Below are 20668 nucleotides of genomic sequence, written 5' to 3'. Positions count from 1 at the left end.
CTGTTCCCTCGTTTCCTCCGAAGATAACTTCGATTGCTTGGCCAGAATTCCACGGAAACCTGCGCCATTCGTCCTACCACGCTCCTCTTTAACTCTTCGTCCCGTATCGCGAATCCATCTCGATTAATCGAATTGGGGAACGAAGCGTAGTATCGTAGGCTTAGGGAAGAAGATGGCCATGAAAGAGGAAGAGCCAGTGAAAACGAGTGGAAAAACTTTCGTTGACGATCCATCACTGGAATTTGTAATATTTTGAAAATTTAAGGAGTGAGACCATTTTCAAAGAAAGTTTGAATAATCGAGAGACGATTCTCTCGAGAAGACAGTGTCGTGTCGAGCTAGTGGGGGGCTACAGTTTCTTCTTTTTCCGATCACTGCTCAACCACCCGTATTCTTAGTGCAATGTTATTTTAGTATTATACAAAGTTACTAGATAAAGGTTTTCGATTTATAGGATTATTGGATAGAAGAAGATTGGTGGGAAGTAAAAATTTGTGTAAATAATTTTTAATTAATTTTATTACCGAGCGATCATTGATTATCTCAGACCTTCTTAAAGCGTGGATCATAACCCCCTAGGGGATGATTAATTATTGTTATGTTAATAAATAGTATTACAAGCATAAGTAAGAAATAATCGTTTAGTATTAAATTTATTTTTACGTGGGAGCCGAGATAAATTTTCATTCGCAAAAGGGGATTGCGGAAGAAAAAGTTGGAGAACTCCTAGGTTATCTTATAATAGCCCCGAATGAACCACTTTGCCTAACACTAGAATTATTAACCCAGTGAGAATAACAGGCTTCGAACTTTTTATTCTCCCAGTGATTAAAAACACGTAGCTGCATTCAACGAGATTAACATTGACTTTTATCGGGAAACAAATTTTCATTAGCGAAAGGGGGTTATGAACGAAAAAGTTTAAGAACTCCTAGATTACGCGTTTAAAACTGGAATTATAGATGCGGTGAAAATAACAGGTTGCGAACCTTCTAATCTAGCAGTGATTAAAATCGCCTGTTTTATTTATCCTATTAACTATCCACCCTTGGGTTATACCTTATCTAGATACGCGTTACGATTCGATGACTCCAGTGTCAGCCCTGCAACAGGAGCCGGTTCAGCGGAAAGTGTCCATTTTCCCGCAACCCTCGGCAACGATCTCGGCCCACCCGAAGCATTTAAAACACCTCGAAATTACGCGATAACCGTATTAATTTGGAGCGCGGTCAGCCCCTTGCCGTGCGTTTAAAGGCGCCACCCCCCTCCGTTAACATTCAATTCCTTTGATGGCCGCAAATTTCATTAGTCTTCATCCCCGATGCGCAGTAATCTCCGAATGGAACAACACCGACGATGAGGAGCCGAGGAACAAGAGTGCCATTGTACTGGCGACCGGCAGTCCCTATCAGAATAACGAGGGTCCACTGCAGAGAGACGAAGTAAAGGCCACTTTTAATAAGGAGGAAAACAACGATAATGCCCGTAAGTCTGCCCGTCGGTTTCTGCTATTGTTGCATCGAAGGGTTCCCTTCGTAATTTTCCGCACGATTTCCACTCTTCTTTATACCCCGTCTCTGTCTCTCTCTCTCACCCTCCGCAACCCTCTGCGCGCCTTTTTCCCTCTCCGAGGCTGCAGCTTCGAAAATTGAATGCCGATCACGGACGGCCTTTTCTTTCCACGTTGCTCGCTTTTTCTCCCCCTTTTTTCTCCTCTCTCTTACCCCCGTTCCCCCTCTTCCGCGCTCTCGGTGTTCGTCGCGAAACCACTCGGCGAATGGGTGCACCGTGCCAAGGAAGGGTTGCATCGCGACGAAGTCGAAGGAGGGGGAGAGGGGGCAAGAAAGAAAGGAGGAATTTGATTTTCGGGGATTTCGTGGTCGATTTTGGAAAAGGGTTTAACCGGTAACGCGGATAGAATGACGAGGTTACGCGATACGCCGTCGCGGAGGAGCGGCGCTGCGATCGATTCGCGGAAATTCGCGAAACGGAGGCGCATTGTACGAACGAGTGGCGAAAGGCCATGCATATTTCCTCCAAGTTGATTCGAGTTTACGTATTAAATTAGAAACTGCTTCCTGTATAATTTTAATTCCTGCGCGATATTCGTGCTACGACCGACAGATTGGAATTAACATTAAGCCGCGGGAAATGCACAGCGTAGCCCAGTTTTCTCCAAACTTTATTAATACGACCCACACCATACGAATAAGAAAATATCGCGTAGTGCATTGTAAATAAGGAAATGAAACATTTCCAACGTAAATGCCTTTCGGTGTCGAATTTTATTCGCACTTTGTTCCAACGACCGCATTGTGCGCCAACCTACTTTCGCGTAATAGTCTTGCTCTATTTATCCCGATATAAGATATACGAATGACGCTTAATCTTAGCTCGCTTTTCGATTCATTCCGATGACGACGGAGTCGAATTAAAGCGTTTACGCACAGGTTGCACTGTCCTCTAGTTCCTTTAACGTTTCCTCTAGCAACGTCTCCCAGGTGTTCTCAAAAATTCTCGGTCGGTGATCAAAGAAACAGAGCGGAAGAGAGCGACGATACCCTCTGCGGCCTCTATAAGCCGATAATATTCCTATGCCCCGCTCTTTGTTTTTGCCATCCTCGAGTAGAAAGCAAAATCTAATTAATCGCCCTCCCCGTTTGCCACCCCCTCAGTCGAGAGAGAGCACCTCGCTTTGAAACAAAGTGTTAAAAGAAGCAACTCCGTCGACTGACCGACATTCTCGCGGCGTTTTCCTCGGTACACTCCCGTCACGCAGCCTTCCTTTTCCCGAGTTTCCCTTTTCCCGTCGTCCACGTCGCGCAGTAAATTTAATTGATCGTTCTGGTCCCCGCTGTCCTCAAATTCAAACCGACTTTCCATAAATCGCTCGAATCGAATTATGATCGGACTTTCTAGTCCGCGATTCGGTTATCGGAATGTTCGATTGCTTTTCGAACCATCACGTGACGTGACGAGCAACGTATGTTGCCCGGTTCCCTTCGCGTACCCGCGAAAACGTACATTTTCCTCGCTTCATTACCGCCGCGAGCTCCTCTCTCTCTCTCTCTCTCTCTCTCTCGGGCCATCGAACCAGACGCATCGAGCTGAAATAAGGGTTGATTTCTCCGGCAACGGGGATGGAATAAAAATAACAATCGTGACGTAATTACTGGCAGTGAAACTTCTTTGGCACGTAACCGGGAGCGCGTTAGCTCGTTGCACGATGGCAGCAAGAAAATTAAAAGCCTTCAATCGATACCCGCGCACGCGGCGGTCAGCTCGGCTACGCTCGGCTTTCCGCGCGATGAAAATGATACTCTGTTTCCCGCGTGACGAAGAAGCGGATAGGAAGCGGATGGGAGCGTTACCAAGCGTGACGTCCGCGTCTCCGAGGTGAAATAGAGCTTCCGGAAAATTTCAATCGATCCAATATGGAACAACGATCGATCGATTTCCGAATTATTTCATTTTTCCTCCTTTCTTTCCATTTTTCTCTCTTTTCGGAACAGCCCCGTTGTTCCGTCATCGAGGCACGTGGGATGACAGTTAAATGACAGTGGATGTACACTCGATCCCGCAATAAAAGCAACGGATCGGCGGGGCGCTGATCGATCGTGATCCAATTACGACGAGCACGATGAACGCAATCATCATTATCGAGCCATCGTGCATTATGCGAGGCTGCCTTCGCGATAATATCCAGCGTGATAGGTCGTGTACTTTGCCGTATTAGGTGGGCAGCCTGTATACAGAGAGTCGTGTACGCGTGCGTGTTTCGGGCGCAAATGTTCGCCGTGCATCGTAAACGCGTGGAAATCGAACGCGCGCAAAGGACGTTTTGCTCTTCGTTAGTCGCATCGATTGGTCGGTAGCAGGCCTGTTACCAGAGAGTCAGATCTTATCTCCGTCGGGGGGAACATGAAAGATAATGGCGAATGCAATACCGCAAATGGTTGCGCGGTCTGAGTTGACGATCGTATCGGGTGCACGAGCAACGTGTGAAGCGTCGTTCGATAATCGAAATGAAAATTTCCTCGCGATTCGTGTCGTCGCGAGAAAGAGAGAGAGAGAGGCTTCTCGCCTCCATCGTGTTTCCTTTGATACTTCATTTTTCGTATAAATTTTCCCGATATTCCTGGAATATTTTATTGACGCTCGAAAGTGCAACGGTACGCCATTTTTGACAGACGAAATTTGAATTTTATTTATAATTCCTTGCCCGTGACGTGTCGACCACTTGCGCTCGATAGACGTGCCACGCACGTCGCGATGCTTTTGTCGCAGAATCGCGAATTTCTTGCCAGCGCAAGTGGTCAACGCGAGGAATAATTTGTAATATTTAATTATACAAGTAAGAACAATATTTAAGTACATACACGTGCGTCAGTTCCAGATAAGAGCAAAGAGCCGGAATCCAAGCAGTTCGTGGGCCTCGTGATCGGGATCCTGACCACCGTGATCGTGATGCTGCTGGCTGCCATCATGTTCATCTTCTACAGGAATCGAAGGCTGAAAGCTGCCCTCGCGCCTTCGACGTTCTACGACCAGCACGGAGACCTGAAGGTAAGCAATATTCCTCGTAACTAACTAAAAGTCAGAACCCAGTCAATCCTTGTGAGCTCTGTGTAAATTGCGAGAAGACAGGATTTCTTTTCTCTTAAAATCTCTTAAGAATCCTCGCTGCACCCTCACGAGGCGAGGCCCTAAAACCAGCCGCGTCCATTGCGTCCCTTTGTTCTATGTCCCATACAAAATTGCCCAGCCCCAGCCACGCGTTTCGTTCTAATTTCCAGTGTAATTCGGGCGCGTTTCGCGCGCTGCAAGCGGAATTGCAATATAAACATACGAAGCATAAATAAAGGGGTCGAGCAAACAACGGGATCGCAGAACCTAGCCGGGGAATTCAATCAGGCGGCTGAATCCATCGTTTAAAACTTTCGAATTACCTCCGTTCCAGGGTTTACATTAACCAAGTCTCATTTAAAATCCCGCGATCCGCGAGCATTCGTTCTGCCCTTTACCTTTCCACGTCCGTCATTCTCCTTGGCGCGCGCCAGGATCCAACCCCTAGAGACGAGGGTAAAAGGAACCGTGGGGCAACGCGAGAACCCGCGGCGATTTCCCGTCGATTTCTCCCGTTGTCGCGGGAAAACGAAGCATCGAACGCGACCTCGTTACCGCTCGACTAATGCCTTAATTCGAAGCCAGCAATTTGCCCAGCACGATCCTGTTTCCCTTGGCTGGCCCCGGGATTTTTCCGAGTCGCCATCCGACAGCCAGCTCGCGGGTTCATTTCGACTCTAATAAAGCCAACGGCAGCGCTCCCGCTATTTGCTCTCCGTTTTCACGGTGCGTTCGACGAAGAAGGCTTTTGAGCAATCATGGAAAACGTCTTAGACCGTGTCAGACCGGTGGGCGTCGGGTACCGGGCATAGAACGAAGGGCGAGAGAGGGAGAATGGGTGGCTGGTCAAATATTTTCCTTAAAGCAGCCAAAGGGCCAAATGGGATTGCGCATCGATGGTCCAGAGGGATCAAAAGGGTAGCTCGATAAATAGCCGCGAGCACGTAAGGAACCGGGATATTTTTTCCTCATCGAGTGTCTTAATTGTCTGACATTTGTTGACACACCACTGAACCGTTTGCTGGAATTAGTATAAGCGAGACTGATCGGGGTATGGATATTGCGGCTGTGACGAACTCCTGTGTTTAGAATAGAGCTGGGGATATTTAAACGAAGGCTAGAGCGTTAGGGGTGAGCAAGAAACCGGTTTGACAGAGTGATCGAGATTGCCAAATGAAGGCCTAGGTTTGAGTATGAATGTCCTTTGCGAATGGTTGCGTAGAGGAATAAAAAGGAAGAAGCAAAATAGAGAGAATATCAGAGAGCAAGTAAGAAGCCAGGTGTTTGATCAGATAGCATCAGGGTTATAGCGTAAACGCGTTATAATTGTCATACAAGCTACCCTTCTTAGAAGTATTCCGCGTTCAACTCGTCGCGTTAGCCTCAGTCAATTCGTTCACACTTTTATTCAAAGCGAGTCGAATCCCTCGACCCAGCAGCGGTAATATCCGCGATATCAGCCAGGACATGTCTCGCTGAGAAATATTTCAAAGTGCTCGAAGCACGTAGCGGGATTATAAGAGAAGGATCACTCGCGACCTAACCCCAGGCCGATGGCCTACATAGGTGCTGTCCAAGTTAAGCTCCGGAGCTTAAGCAGTCCCCTTCGCTCTGTCTCTATTTACCCAAGTACAGTCACTGGCTGACACCGGGTCGGACACGGTACACGTAATACAGACACGTACGTCTCCCAAGGATACGTTAATATGTCTCGTCTTTGCCAACGACGAAGAATCGTCCCCGAAAATCCGCGCCACCTGGATGCTCTGGCTATCCCTCTGAACTATTCGTGGTACTCGCTGCAAGCACTGGCACGAGGACTACGTCGAAGGGAAAAGAAATGGAGGACCGTCGAGGACGCTGAAGCGAGTGTCTGGCACTTGGGAGATTCCAGTCGAACTTGAGCCACGTGTAATACCGGGAACTATTAAAGTTTCGTGTCTATCGTCGTCCAAAGATGGTGGACAGTTCACTTAGCCAGTAGCAAAGGCTGCATAGCCTTTGTCCGCCTATCGAGAGTCCAGGAAAAGAGTTAATTCCCGCTATTAGGCAATTATTAGCTTATTGACAGATAATGGCTATGGAGTCCAATCCTCTCGCTTCCGAGTCTAAGAAACAAGGCGAAAGTGGCTAGAAAGGTACACGGAAACGCGTGGAAACCGTACGAAACTTTACAAAAATGGCGTTCAGTGGAGAACCGGACGCGGATGAAAGAGGAAACGAGACTTTCCGTGTGAAACCCGAGCCGTTCGTTTGATGAAAAATTCCGAGGATCGCGAATCCGTTACAGCCGGTATGTGGATGCGAGGAGATTGTTGGATGGAAATTGCTACGGGTGTGCGTGATCCAAAGGATGATCGTTCGAGAGAGTGAACGCGTTGCCGGTGATAATAAAGGACAAGGAAGTACTCAGTGACCCGGGGTGGTCGCAGCAGGATTAATAACAAGCTGAACTTCGTCCGCGCCAATGGACAGCTCGGCAGTCTTGGGCCCTTCCTGTGAAGTGCTTGGGAAGACAGTAATTAACAGATTGCTGAACGATGGGAAATAATGGGAGCCTGACGATGGCGCTCCAGTCTACGTGGACGCCCTCTAGATCGGTGCTGCCGGGTTGTCTCGAGCCAGGCGCAAAACAATGCTCTGACATTTCGAGACGCGGCGCCCTGGCATATTAAAACGGCTAATAAACATTAATTAAATTTCCACGTTTCGCGTAGACGCGTCGATTTGTTGCTCGGCAAAGCGAGAAGCACTCTCGCATTACGCGAGTACCTTGGATGATACACAATGGACGTTAGTTGATGAGATCGCGAGATAATATTGGTAAATTCCACTGTGCACGGTACGACATTGCGTGAAACGAAATTTCTCGAATTCGTTCTTGATCCTTCCCTGTGTTCATTCCTGAAACACCGAGAGGCCTATGTCAATGGCAGTGTGCCTTGTTTCTTTATTAGCGCTCTCCTGTGACACTGGTACTAGTTCCTAGCAAGGAACAACGAATCACCTGACCCAAACCATCAGACAAAAGACATACCGCCCAGAATTGTTTAAATTTCCACCGTGAGACGTCGAATTCTGTACCAACAATGTCGTACCTGAACCCATAAAAGGCACCGATTGTGAGACAGAGCGAGATCAAAGCTAGTGAAAGACAGAACGTCGAGCCAGGCATACGACATTCGTTTGCATCATTCGTTCCCTGTATTATAGCAAAATAAAAATAATAAAGTCTCAGTGGAGCAAATTTACATTCGTAGAAAGACCTAAACTCTGTCAAATTAATTCTGTAACATAGTTGGACGAAACAGCTTTCACTGGTTCCACGGGAAACGATGAAAAATATGCAAATCGCGAACCGAAGAAATTCGGATTAAATTCGGATCTGAGATTTAGACGACGAGGTCAGAATTTTCCAAAAATTTCGTACGTAAACTGCGGGTGAACGGGGTGCCAAAAAAGGGTCGCCCGGGTATGGAGCACGTTCAGCTTGTACAACCGTGTATAGACGAGGCAGAACGCCGTGGTTGGCGGGGACGCAGCTAATCTTCTCATCGGATCATTACGGAAAGAGACAAAAGCGCTTTCGGTGGGGCTCGCATTTATTACGAAGGAGCACTCCCGTTGAAAGAGGCGCCGCGAGAGCGGCTCCCTGTTTCTCCTCGCGTCGTTCGAGTAGACGAACCAATATAATTCCCGCCGAATAAATTTTTTCCCGCAACCACCGTGGCAGCCGGCCGAGCTGACTCCACTTAATTAAAAGAGCCGGTCGTATGACCGTATTGTCGGCGCGAGACGTGCGTTATCTAGCCGTTCGCCTGTCCGTAAGCAAGTCTGTGTACACACGTTCCTCTTCTCCTTCGTTCTGCCATGCCACTCCCGACATTAGCCATCTGCTACTTGTCTCGCCCCGGTGCTGCAAGACCCTCGAGTTCCGCGATTTCCCCCTTTTCCCTCTTTCTCTCGCAATACCGTCGCGCTTCCGGCAGACTGCGAGCTTTTCTCGGCGAGAATAGATCCGGTGTGTGGGAATCCTCAGCCATGGTGTTCCGATGATAGTTTTGTGGTTCCTGCCGGTTAGTGTCATCTCCTAGGTCGCTGTGTTGTGATAAGGTAATAGGTAAAAGGACGCAAGGAAGGGGCCTTTTACGCCCAGGGGGTGCTGCAAGGAAGGTTTCGTCCTGGGCCTGTGAACTTTCCAACAAGCCCTATCTTAGACAAGGGATACTTAGGAGGTACAGGAACCTGTATACTACATGTAGGAACACTAGGGTTTGAGAGTGAGTCTTCAGGTCGCGAGGAAGATGAGTGAACGAGAAAGAAAGCATGCGTAGGGGAGAGTAGGTTTAAATAAGGGTGCAAGAGCTGTCTTAAGATAGTCCTTTTCGGAGTTTAAGGAAGATTTGATGTAAGAGTGTCAGGTGCATGATCATAAATCAGTTATCACTCTCGTCTTTTAGTTTATACTTTACTCCTAAGTCTCATTTAGCTGCTAATAAATAAATCTCAATCCATATATTTGCCAATTAAATACATAGAAGATCGGGGATTCACTTGGAAGAAAGTCCTCGAACCTTCTTCAAGTAGGAATCCATCTATCGTCGAGGGTGTGAACGTTGTTTGCTACAGATGAACGTAGATGTCCTTATCGGTAGCGGAAATGTATTGAATTTGGATCAGTTTACAGAGGTTTGACTAGGTTTGTTTGCACCAGGATGGATCATCTGATGGATGTGGATACATATGCGAGGTTGCTACGATCGATTATTTATTATCCCGTGCATTTGGAAAGTCTTCGGAATTTTTAATGGAGAAACCTGTTGCGAAAACAGCTTCGCGTCGAAGCTGATAGAGTTATTGTTAAGAAACTTGCTTAATTCGCGATCAACGTTGAGCGAGGAATATCTTCAGTTTGGTATCTCGAGTCTCGTGGAAACTTGTCCATTTTCTTTTCAAAATACGATTAGAATCGCTTTATCAAGGCAGTATCGGTGCACCGTGTTGCAACGAATTGTAAAGGTACGTCTGTAGCGACCATCATTCTCACTCTGCCGATAGATTCCAACTTGAAAGAGGTTCGAGGACTTTCTCGCAAGTGAATCCTTGACCCCCCATATATTTGATTGGCAAATATTGCAATTGCAAGAAAACCTTCGTTTCCTATATATATACATATAACTTCCCGATATTCCAATAGTATCCTGGTCTAAGGCAGGGCCTGCTGGGTAACCTTACTGATGAGTCTACTAACAGACCCAGATCAAGACGCATCCCTTCATTTTCCTTTCTCTTCTAGCACTCCCGTCACATCGAGGATATCTGCAGGACCCCCTACTTGTTCTGATTTGTTTCTATCGTTGCTTTTAGCCGATGAAAAATTTATGGGCGATATTTCCTAGCTTCGATGGAGGGTCCTTGGACGAAGGGCGACGAAATATTTATGTTGTCGACCATTATGGTCCCCGTTTTAGAGATGGTCCCCCATAGAGGCCTAGAGGATAGAGGACTTTGGCAACCGATGATATACCGTTGTAACTATAACGCGGATAGTATTTTCTACGCTTCGCACCGCAACGAATTCCTTTTGAAATATCTGCACTCAAAATTATTCAATTGCTAGCCACCGGTGGTGTAAATCCCGAATGAAAAGTACCACGAAATCGCGTAACGGGTGATTAAAAATTTCCCGGCCCCCCTCGTGACGAATTTCCGCATTGACATTGGCAGCGTGGTAAAGAAAGGGGAAAAAGGGGTAGGGAAAAGGGAAATGGCAGAGGTATCGACACGCAGTATCGATCGTTATCATTGTTTCGTCGTTAACCGATCCATTAATTCGTTCTTCGTCGATATTTGCAGAAGTTACGAGCGGAAACAAATTTTCGGGCACGCGATCCACCCGATCGATTCGCTGCCGGAATTTCCACAAGCCCATCGGCGCAACGTGGCGGAACATTTTTTTCTTTCAAAGCTTCCCGCCCCTCCCCTCTTGCACGGTGTAATGGCGAGCGCAAGCTTGAAACGTTTCGTGTAACCGGTGGAAACAATACCGACTTGTTTGAATTTTTCACGTATTCGCAGCCGTATTAACGTGCTCTGTAACACAATGCCCGGCTCGCGCCGCTGTTTCACAGTTCGTTACTTTTTAACGTATCGTGAAAAATATGTGTTCCACGAGCGTGGACAACGATGCTTAACAAGAGTCAGTTTCCTGCCCTGTCGAACAATAGCGGAACGAAACGAATTATTTCCCGGCATCCCGTTATCTTCTCGTCGAACCCTCGTCCCCTTCGTGCCCCGCGTAATTAATTCCCGTCGTTGCTTCCCGTTCGCATTTCCCAACGAAGAATCGTCCGAAGCAAATCTGAAAAATAAATCCAACGCAACGAGTTAACTCGTCCCTTTGATTGACAGGTTAATAACAAATGGTACAGGATATTATACAATGGAACGTTGTCAGAGACTCGTGACAGGACACGAGACGAGGTTGCGAGTGCCCTCTTTCACCCTTTGAACTTTCTTAGGACCCGCTAATGACTAACTCGCGCACGCATCCACCCTGCCATTTACCCCCGTGTCCTCGCATTATCTCTACCTCTCCAACCCTCTGACTAGGTTCAAACAAACTCCGCAGCTCTTCGCGAAAGATTCCGTCCACTCGACAGCTTGCACCCCCGTACATTGTCCTTTCGGTACCCCGATCTCGACTCAACCTCAATTTAATTTAATTTAATTTAATTTAATTGTCGAACCAATTGTAATATAGTTATTCCGATATACCACATCACATTTACCCCATCATCCCTGTGGTAGGTGTAGGAATTATGCTCGTTCACTCAGGTGCGTTAATTCTTATTTATCGACGCGATGGCTAGTATGAAAATCGTCGAAGGTGTTGTAGCAGGTGTTGTGCGTGGGATAAGTATCGTGTCTATTCTGAGCTTCCTTGCGCAGTGCGCGACTCGTGTCATTCCTCGCCTTTGTGGCATACTGACGAATGGAATTTGCGATTTAATCGACATCGACCAATGCTTTGGACCGGCCCAGACTAGGACCGAAAGGTGTCAACTTCTGGTGTTAAATTCTTCGCCATCTTTAGACCTAACATTTAGGAATTCCTGTTATAACAATTGGTACAGTATCTCTGACTTTTATAAACACTTCGCTCGTCGCTGGTAGCCCACTCGAAGGCCGAATCTGGGTCTGAACGGTACGGTAAGCAAAACAGGCTGGGCACTTAACGTGTTAACCTATCCCATCCTCTGTCATAGGCGTAGCAACGAAATCCCAGCCACCACATCCCCATCGGTGCAAGTTTACTCTATATCTTGACGAATTAAGAAGTTATTAAAATTTCGTCCCCCTCCATCCCTCTCTCTCGAGGGAGAGTTGCAAGCAACGGTTCCGTCCTTAGCTCGACGTAACAGATTTTCATAATTCTCGGCCGCGTGTCGACGAATTTGCCGGAAGTGGCGTCAGGCGGAGACTGCGAGTGGCACGCGCGATTTCATTAAATTTCATGGAATTTATTATCGGCGAACGGGCCCGATCCGTGACGCACGCCCGTAAACGCGCTTTTATTCCGATTCGACGAGGGGGCGCTCCGGAGCCGACGGCGCAGGGGCGACGAAACGAGAGGGCGGCTAGTCGCAGGGGGTTGGGCGGCAGGCGTTCAAAAGTGAGGTAATGCGATTACCGACTTTAGCTGCGGGGTTCGTCGCGATACGAGGGGCGGCCGAGCGAAAACAGATTATTTTAATTTAAAGCAACAAACTCTCTGATTCCCGTATACTGTAATCCTGCCCGCAAATTTGACGTACGCGTGTACCCCGATTGTCACCGCCTGTAGTTTCCGGATTAAGCATTAGGAGCAGGCTACGCGTTCGTGGTATCTCTGATGAAAGTCAAACACGCTTCCCGATTTTCTTAATCTTTCTCGAGCTTACCGCGAGCTTCCGCGAAGGTTATGTCGGGTTTAAAATATATTTGTCGCGAAATAAAGCGAAATTAAAGTCAGTTTCACTGCCAGTTGTTTTAATATCTCGATCTAAGGAATACGAAATTTTTCTGGCGTGGAATATTGAAACGATATATATGTAATTTTCTTCTTTTATTGTGTCCTGATATACTAATATTTTTCCTATTCCGTTTGCACGTGTTGAAAGTATAATTCTTTAATTAAATTCCTGAGTTTAGTTTGTGTGATTAACATTGTCTGTTAAAATGAGGGATATTGGACGAGGAGTTAAATAGAAAAACACCAATTTTGTTGTAAAAATTTATTTTATTTTTCAAATATAAATTTCCTTAGTTGTACACTTTTGGAAAATCACTGTTAACACTGGATTTGACGGAAGGGTTGCTCCAATTATACGATGGTTCCTGTATTTAGATTTTCCTTAGATGCTCTAGATTTGTCTCAGATCTAGCAATTTTTTAACACTAGAGCTACCAACTCAGTGAAAATGACTAATTCCAGAATTTTTCTTTTTGCAATCACCGAACACATATACCTACTTTAAAAATAAAATTGGTATCAACTCGTATTATGAAAGAACTGTAATCAATATATTCACTCATATTCATCGTATCACTGAAAATTACTATAATCTGTGCACGTTATAGTTAGGTACTCATTAGAGATCGGTAGTTCTAGTGTTAATTGCCAACAATTTCGACTTGGTATCTCACTTCCTTTCCTGTTCTTCACCCTCGTGACACCTTTTTCGTTGGAATTTTATAGACGAAAAGGTACATATATGGAAAAAGTGATCCCCTCGACGTCCATTTCTCGCGAGCAGGATCCTCGTGTGGAGGGGAAAAAAAGGAAAAAGACGAAGGAAAAGCGACGTAGAAATTCCCGCTGTCCCATTTTTCGAGTCCGCCTCCGGTTCCTTGATTTACCGGGTAGACCGAGCCGAAAGATGGATCGAAGAATTTGAGGTAGTGCTTATATAAGGAGAAAAAACCGGTCGTGCTCGTGTGCATCGATCTTCGTTAAGCCTCCGGGTGATTTATTCGATTTGCCACGACGAACCACGGCCAGCTGCCTTTTCTTTCGATGCGCGTAATTACGCGGCACCGGGTTGCCGAATTTGCATGGGAAAACACGCGAGACGTAGCTCGCGAAAAGCTGCAACGAAAATTCGATGCGGAGCAAACATGCCCGTACCATCATCGGGACCTGTCTATTCTCGCGTGGATTATTATTCGCCCCATTTTTCGCGCTAATATACCCGGCAACCTGCATTGCACGCGAAACTGCCCGCTAATAACGAGCCGAATTATTCGAATACACGATTCTTGCGGTTTCCCCGATTACCTACAACGAGAAATCCGTTTACCCATCCCCGACAGGCGTATCCCACGCGTCGTGCTCCAAGACGAGCACCAGGTGTCTATTCCTGTGGAATTTCGGATTTTCGTATCTAAGAAAACGTGAACGTGAAATTTCTCGAAGACAGAGAAGACTGATTCACGAAGTTTTGGGGGAAAATTGACGTGAGTTATCTAAATTAATATGGGGATACACTTTCGAAGTGCAATAATAGGAGTGGAATAAGAAAAAGGTGGATTTAATCTCGGAATCGAATACAAGCAGAATTTTTGTTATATTATTGTAAGATGGGTGAATGGATCGGGAGTATGTCTTAACGAGTGACATTACTGGTGCATGAATGAGGTAATAGAGGATCGAATGACTGTTGGTGCGACTGATGATTGTGAGTAATTGGAAGGGTATGATTGTAGATGGTAGGAATTGTTTATAACAGACTAATTAGCAGGAAATTTTGCACGAAAATTATATAAGAATGTTGTCGAAAGATTATGCTTTGCGACGCAACTATAAAAATTCATAAATTAATTGCAGAAATTGAGTTATTTGTTAATTTTTCAATGTGGGAGCTTCTCTGTCGTTCTCTACTTGTCTTCTATCCTTGTCTATCACATGACGAGGTTTCGACGACCTCCTCGCGCATCTGTACTCCTGTTAGCTTTCTTTAGCTTTCAGTCCAAAATACTAGATCGCTTTGATCGTTGTCGCCTGGTTTATCATTTACCATCGGTAAATTATCGTATCTCCTCGCACATTTGCGCTCCTGTTATCTTTCTTTAACTTCCAGGATAAAATCATAGACGGCTCTAATTGTTGTCGCTTGGTTTATTATTTACCATCGGTAAATTATCATATCTCCTCGCGCGTTTGTCCTCCTGTTACCTTTCTTGGGCTTCCGGTTTAAAATTATAGATGGCTCTAATTGTCGCTTGGTTTATCATTTACCATCGGTAATTTATCATACCTCCTCGCGCGTTTGCGCTCCTGTTACCTTTCTTGGGCTTCCGGTTTAAAATTATAGATGGCTCTAATTGTCGCTTGGTTTATCATTTACCATCGGTAATTTATCATACCTCCTCGCGCGTTTGCGCTCCTGTTACCTTTCTTGGGCTTCCGGTTTAAAATTATAGATGGCTCTAATTATTGTCGCTTGGTTTATCATTTACCATCGGTAAATTATCATATCTCCTCGCGCGTTTGCGCTCCTGTTACCTTTCTTGGACTTCCAGTTTAAAATTATAGATGGCTCTAATTGCTGTCGCTTGGTTTATCATTTACCATCGGTAAATTATCATATCTCCTCGCACGTTTGCGCTCCTGTTACCTTTCTTGGACTTCCAGTTTAAAATTATAAATGGCTCTAATTATTGTCGCTTGGTTTATCATTTACCATCGGTAATTTATCATATCTCCTCGCGCGTTTGCGCTCCTGTTACCTTTTTTGGGATTTCGATCTAAAATCGTAGATGGTTCTGACCGTCGTGGCTTAATTTTTCATTTGCCAGTGGAAAATTAACAAATTAGTCAAATTCTGGGATTTATTTATTAACATTTAGAAGTCCAACGCGTAGCAGGATCCTTGAGCAACAATCTTATGAAATTTTCCTACATAATTCGATGCTAATTATTTTGTTATTAGTAAATATTTGGAGGCGTACGTGATTCGATTCAAAGACCGTCGTGATTTCTCACAAAAATATTTTGTAACCAAAAAAAATAGATGTAGTATATGGATTAAAATAATATATATACATGCCTATTTAATTAAATGTTTGTAATTTATTTTCGAAATTGCATTAGAAAATTGTTTAAGGGTGCATTTTCACAACGCAATAATAAAATTTAATGAAGTAATTACAGAAATTGATTACTTTAAGTACTTAGAATAATACTGGGCCTAAAAATTTTGCAGAGTTGGCATGAAATCCTCTGCCAATTTTGCAATTTTGTATTAGGCAAACATAACATTAAAGGAGCTCATACGCTTACAGAACTTAGGCCTACAAATTGCACAGAGTTGGCATGAAACCATCTGTCAATTTTGCAATTTTGTATTAGGCAAACATAACATAACAGGAGGTCATTCGCCAATAGACTTCCTGGAAATGACGTCATTTCCAAGAACTCTCGGACAATACTTTTGCAGCCACGAGGAAAAAATTCTGGCCGATTTCGCGATTTTGTATCAGGAGAATATAATACGACAGGAGGTCGCTCGTCGAGACACTTCCTGGAAATGACGTCATTACCAAGAACTCTCGGACAATACTTTTGCAGCCACGAGGAAAAAATTCTGGCCGATTTCGCGATTTTGTATCAGGAGAATATAATACGACAGGAGGTCGCTCGTCGAGACACTTCCTGGAAATGACGTCATTACCAAGAACTCTCGGACAATACTTTTGCAGCCACGAGGAAAAAATTCTGGCCGATTTCGCGATTTTGTATCAGGAGAACATAATACGACAGGAGGTCGCTCGTGGAGAGACTTCCGAGAAATGACGTCATTACCAAGAACTCTCGGACAATACTTTTGCAGGCACGAGGAAAAAATTCTGGCCGATTTCGCGATTTTGTATCAGGAGAACATAATACGACAGGAGGTCGATCGTCGAGACACTTCCGAGAAATGACGTCATTTCCAAGAACTCTCGAACAATACTTTTGCAGCCAAGAGGAAAAAATTCTGGCCGATTTCGCGATTTTGTATCAGGAGAACATAATACGACAGGAGGTTGATCGTCGAGATAGTTCCGAGAAGTGACGTCATTTCCAAGAACTCTCGGACAAAACTTTTGCAGCCACGAGGAAAAAATTCTGGCCGATTTCGCGATTTTGTGTCAGGAGAACATGATATGACAAGAGATCCCTCGTCGAGACAGTTCCGAGAAATGACGTCACTTCCAAGAATTTCCTGACAATACTTTTCCCGCCTCTGGACAATACTTTTCCCGCCTCTGGACAATACTTTTCCCGCCTCTGGACAATACTTTTCCCGCCTCTGGACAATACTTTTGCCGTTTCTGGACAATACTTTTACGGCCTCAAAGAAAAATTATTTTCCGATTTTGCGATTTTATACTAGGATAACATGACATGGTAGGAGGTCGCTCATCGAGACAGTTCTAAGAAATGACGTCATTTCCAAGAATTCTCGGACGATACTTTTGCCGCTTCGGGAAGAATTTTTCGGCCAATTTCGCGACTTTGTACTAGGATAACATAACATGATAGGAGGTCGCTCAACGAGACAGTTCCAAGAAATGACGTCATTTCCAAGAATTCTCGGACGATACTTTTGCCGCCTCGTGGAGAATTTTTCGGCCAATTTCCCGACTTTGTACTAGGATAACATGACATGATAGGAGGTCGCTCAACGAGACAGTTCCAAGAAATGACGTCAATTCCAAGAATTCCCTGGACAATACATTTTCTACTTTGCAGTACATTTTAATAATTTTACTTACCTTATACTTACCTTGCTTACTTACCTTCCCTTACTTGGATTCCTGTCCTTACTTACAAGGAGTGTGCAAGTCCTTCGAGTCATCGATTTAGTTGAAACTTTGCAGCTTTGTAGATATCGTCATGCACTTTAAGGAAATATATTATTATAGACGCAATTATTAAATAGTTTTTAAGATATTTGCGATTAAAGTTTTATTACATCCAATTAAATATTTATTTCCAATGTGTTTAAAGTTAAGTTGTAGCGTAACTGGAACGACGGAGAATTGTTATAATGCAGCGCCGGGGTTCGATTCTCGTACATAGTTTTGATAATTTTTTTAAATATATTTTTTGTTTTATATTTATTTTTCGCCTATGAAAACATTGTAAATACACAATTATAAATAAAATTTCTTAATACAAAAAATTACTTTTTACTCTTTCTTATGATAGTCTATATTTATTACAAAATAATAAGAATATTATGCAAGAAAAATACTTCTCTACAGCAATCTTATTTACTACAAGAAATACAAAACTATCGCTCGTGTAAGTATTAATTATTAAATTAAACATTGTATAAGAATGTTGCCTATAATTCCATCTTTGCTGTGCAGCTATAAATGTTCATAAAATAATTAGAAAAGTTTGGAAATTTATTAATTTTCTACTGCCGAATAAATAAAAATTTTACCGCCTACGATCAGCGCCATCTATAATTTGGCTCAAAAATCAAGAAAGTGATAGGAATATAGAATGAGCAAGGAGGTCGTCGAAGAGCTCATCGTGAGGTTGACAAGGACATAGAGGGGATAGAAAAGGATAAAATGGCTTCGGCAGTGAAAAATTATTAATTACTCAATTGCCGTAAACAATTTGTGAATTTTTATAATTTCATTGCAAAGCTGGAACATCAGGCTAAATTCCTATATAATTTTCGTAAGGAATTTAGCTCTAAATTGTTAGTTATTAATTTTTGTTTGATGGCGTCTATGATTTCGTAACGGCGACCATCACGATCTTTTGTGAAAATATTTAATACACAACGAAACTAGAAGCAAAATATGATCAAAAGTTATATGAGAAGTTTCGCAAGGACATTGTTTTTATAATGAGTGCATAAAGTTTCATAAATTAATTGCGTAAAGGACAGTAATTAATGAAAAAACAATGGCGTCTTCGACAATCTTCGACAACAATTCAAACACTGAGCAAAACAATTATTAATAATTAATTAATTGGGGACAAATTTCTATCGAAAAATATATGTGAAAGTTCGTGAAGGATCTGGCTTTACGATGGTATTATAAAAGTTCATAAATTAATCACAGATATTGAGTAATTAATGAATTTTTCACTGCCGATTTGATTTATTAAAATATATTCGGAGCACATAACCAGAGTTAGTAAACTGATATCAGAGCCATCTATGTTCTCGTTGCGGAACATGAGCTTCGAGTCTAAAATCATTGATGGCTCTGTCAGTTTACTAACTCTGGTTATGTGCTTCGAATATATTCTAGTAAATCAAATCGGCAATGGGAAATTCACTAATTACTCAATATCCGTGAATAATTTATGAACTTTTATAACTGCATCGTAAAGGCAGATCCTTCATGAACTTTCACATATATTTTTCGATATAAATTTTTCCCTAATTAATTAATTATTAATAATTGTTCTGCGTAGTGTTTGAATTGTTGTCGAAGACGCCATTGGTTTTTCATTAATTACTATCCCTTACGCAATTAATTTATGAAACTTTAAGCACTCATTATAAAAACAATGTCCTTGCGAATCTTCTCATATAACTTTTGATCACATTTTGCTTCTAGTTTCGTTGTGTATTAAATATTTTCACAGAAGATCGTGATGGTCGCCGTTACGAAATCACAAATGCCATCAAATCAAAATTAATAACTAACAATTTAGAGCTAAATTCTTTACGAAAATTACATAGGAATTCAGCCTGATGTTCCAGCTTTGTAATGAAGTTATAAAAGTTCCCAAATTGTTTACCGAAATTGAGTAATTAATAATTTTTCACTGCCGGAGCCATTTTATCCTTTTCTATCCCCTCTCTGTCCTTGTCTACCACGCGATGAGCTCTTCGACGACCTCCTTGCCTATTCTATATTCCTATCACTTCCTTGATTTTTGAGCCCAAATCATAGATGGCACTGATCGCAGGTGGTAAAATTTTTATTCGAACTAGATACTAGAAATCAATTGGACAGTAGAAAATTAATAAGTTGCCAAGCTTATGTAATTAATTCACGAACATTTATAGCTGCAGAGCAAAGTTGGAATTATTGGCAAAATTATTATACGATGTATAATTTAATAATTAATACTCACACGAGCAATAGGGTTTGTATTTCCTGCAGTAAATAAGATTGCTATAGAAAAGTATTTTTCTTGCATAATATTCTTATTATTTTGTAATAAATATGTACTAGCATAAGAAAGCGTTGCAAATAATTTTTTTGATGAAGAAATTTTAATTACAGTTGTTTATTTGCAATGCAAAATGAATACAAAATAAAAAATACATTGAAAAAACTATCAAACCTATGGGGACGCGAATCGAACGCCGGTCCTCCATTATATCAATTCTCGATTGTCGCCGTTACGATACAACTTAACTTGAAACACATTAGAAAAAAAAGTATAATTAAGAAAGTAATAAAATTTTAATCACAAATATCTCAAAAACTATTGAGTAGATGCGGCTATAATGATGTATTTCCTTAAACTGCATGACGATATCTACAAAGGTACGAAGTTTGAACTGAATCGAAGGACTTCTTATACTCTCCTTGTTAGCTTAATTCCTCTTCATTTAAATATCATTTAAACATATATTGCCCACTCTCTATTTTCAAATTCCAAAGGGAACATTGAAAATTTACAAGAGATAGGAAATATCTTAAACTTTGTGCGTAGCTCTTAGCTTGGTATAATATCCCAAAGATTATTCTTTGGAAAACGATACCAATTACCAGGTCTCACCACGAGGAGGTGGCTACGCATCGAGACCCGACATGCGCCCTAGTGGCGCAGCCTGCTGGCGCTACCTGTATCAAAGGTACCCTAATCTAACTTGGAGCGAATTAAGTTAAAATGACTCTACTGACACTTTATTATATTTCGTGTCTTACAAAAGGGGTTTCGGTTCGGTATACTGAAACTCTACTGTCGCAACGCTAAGATATTTTCAAGTTCCCATAAAAATAGGGAATGAAATATCAAACACGC

The 20668-nt window shown here is 43.1% G+C and overlaps 1 protein-coding gene across 1 annotated transcript in view; it reads left to right on the top strand.

Annotated features, from left to right (window-relative positions):
* Window positions 1-20668, top strand: part of Ddr (discoidin domain-containing receptor 2) — a 145226-nt gene that overhangs the window by 86691 nt on the left and 37867 nt on the right. Inside the window, exons 8-9 of the mRNA XM_017904179.1 lie at window positions 1330-1485; window positions 4391-4566. Coding sequence (XP_017759668.1) covers window positions 1330-1485; window positions 4391-4566 — 332 coding nt within the window. The remainder of the gene's footprint in view (window positions 1-1329; window positions 1486-4390; window positions 4567-20668) is intronic.

This window comes from Eufriesea mexicana, unplaced genomic scaffold (genome assembly GCF_001483705.2).
Source record: "Eufriesea mexicana isolate 0111107269 unplaced genomic scaffold, ASM148370v2 scaffold2818, whole genome shotgun sequence".
Classification (NCBI taxonomy): Eukaryota; Metazoa; Arthropoda; class Insecta; order Hymenoptera; family Apidae; genus Eufriesea; species Eufriesea mexicana.
This window is presented reverse-complemented; position numbering and strand designations above follow the sequence as displayed.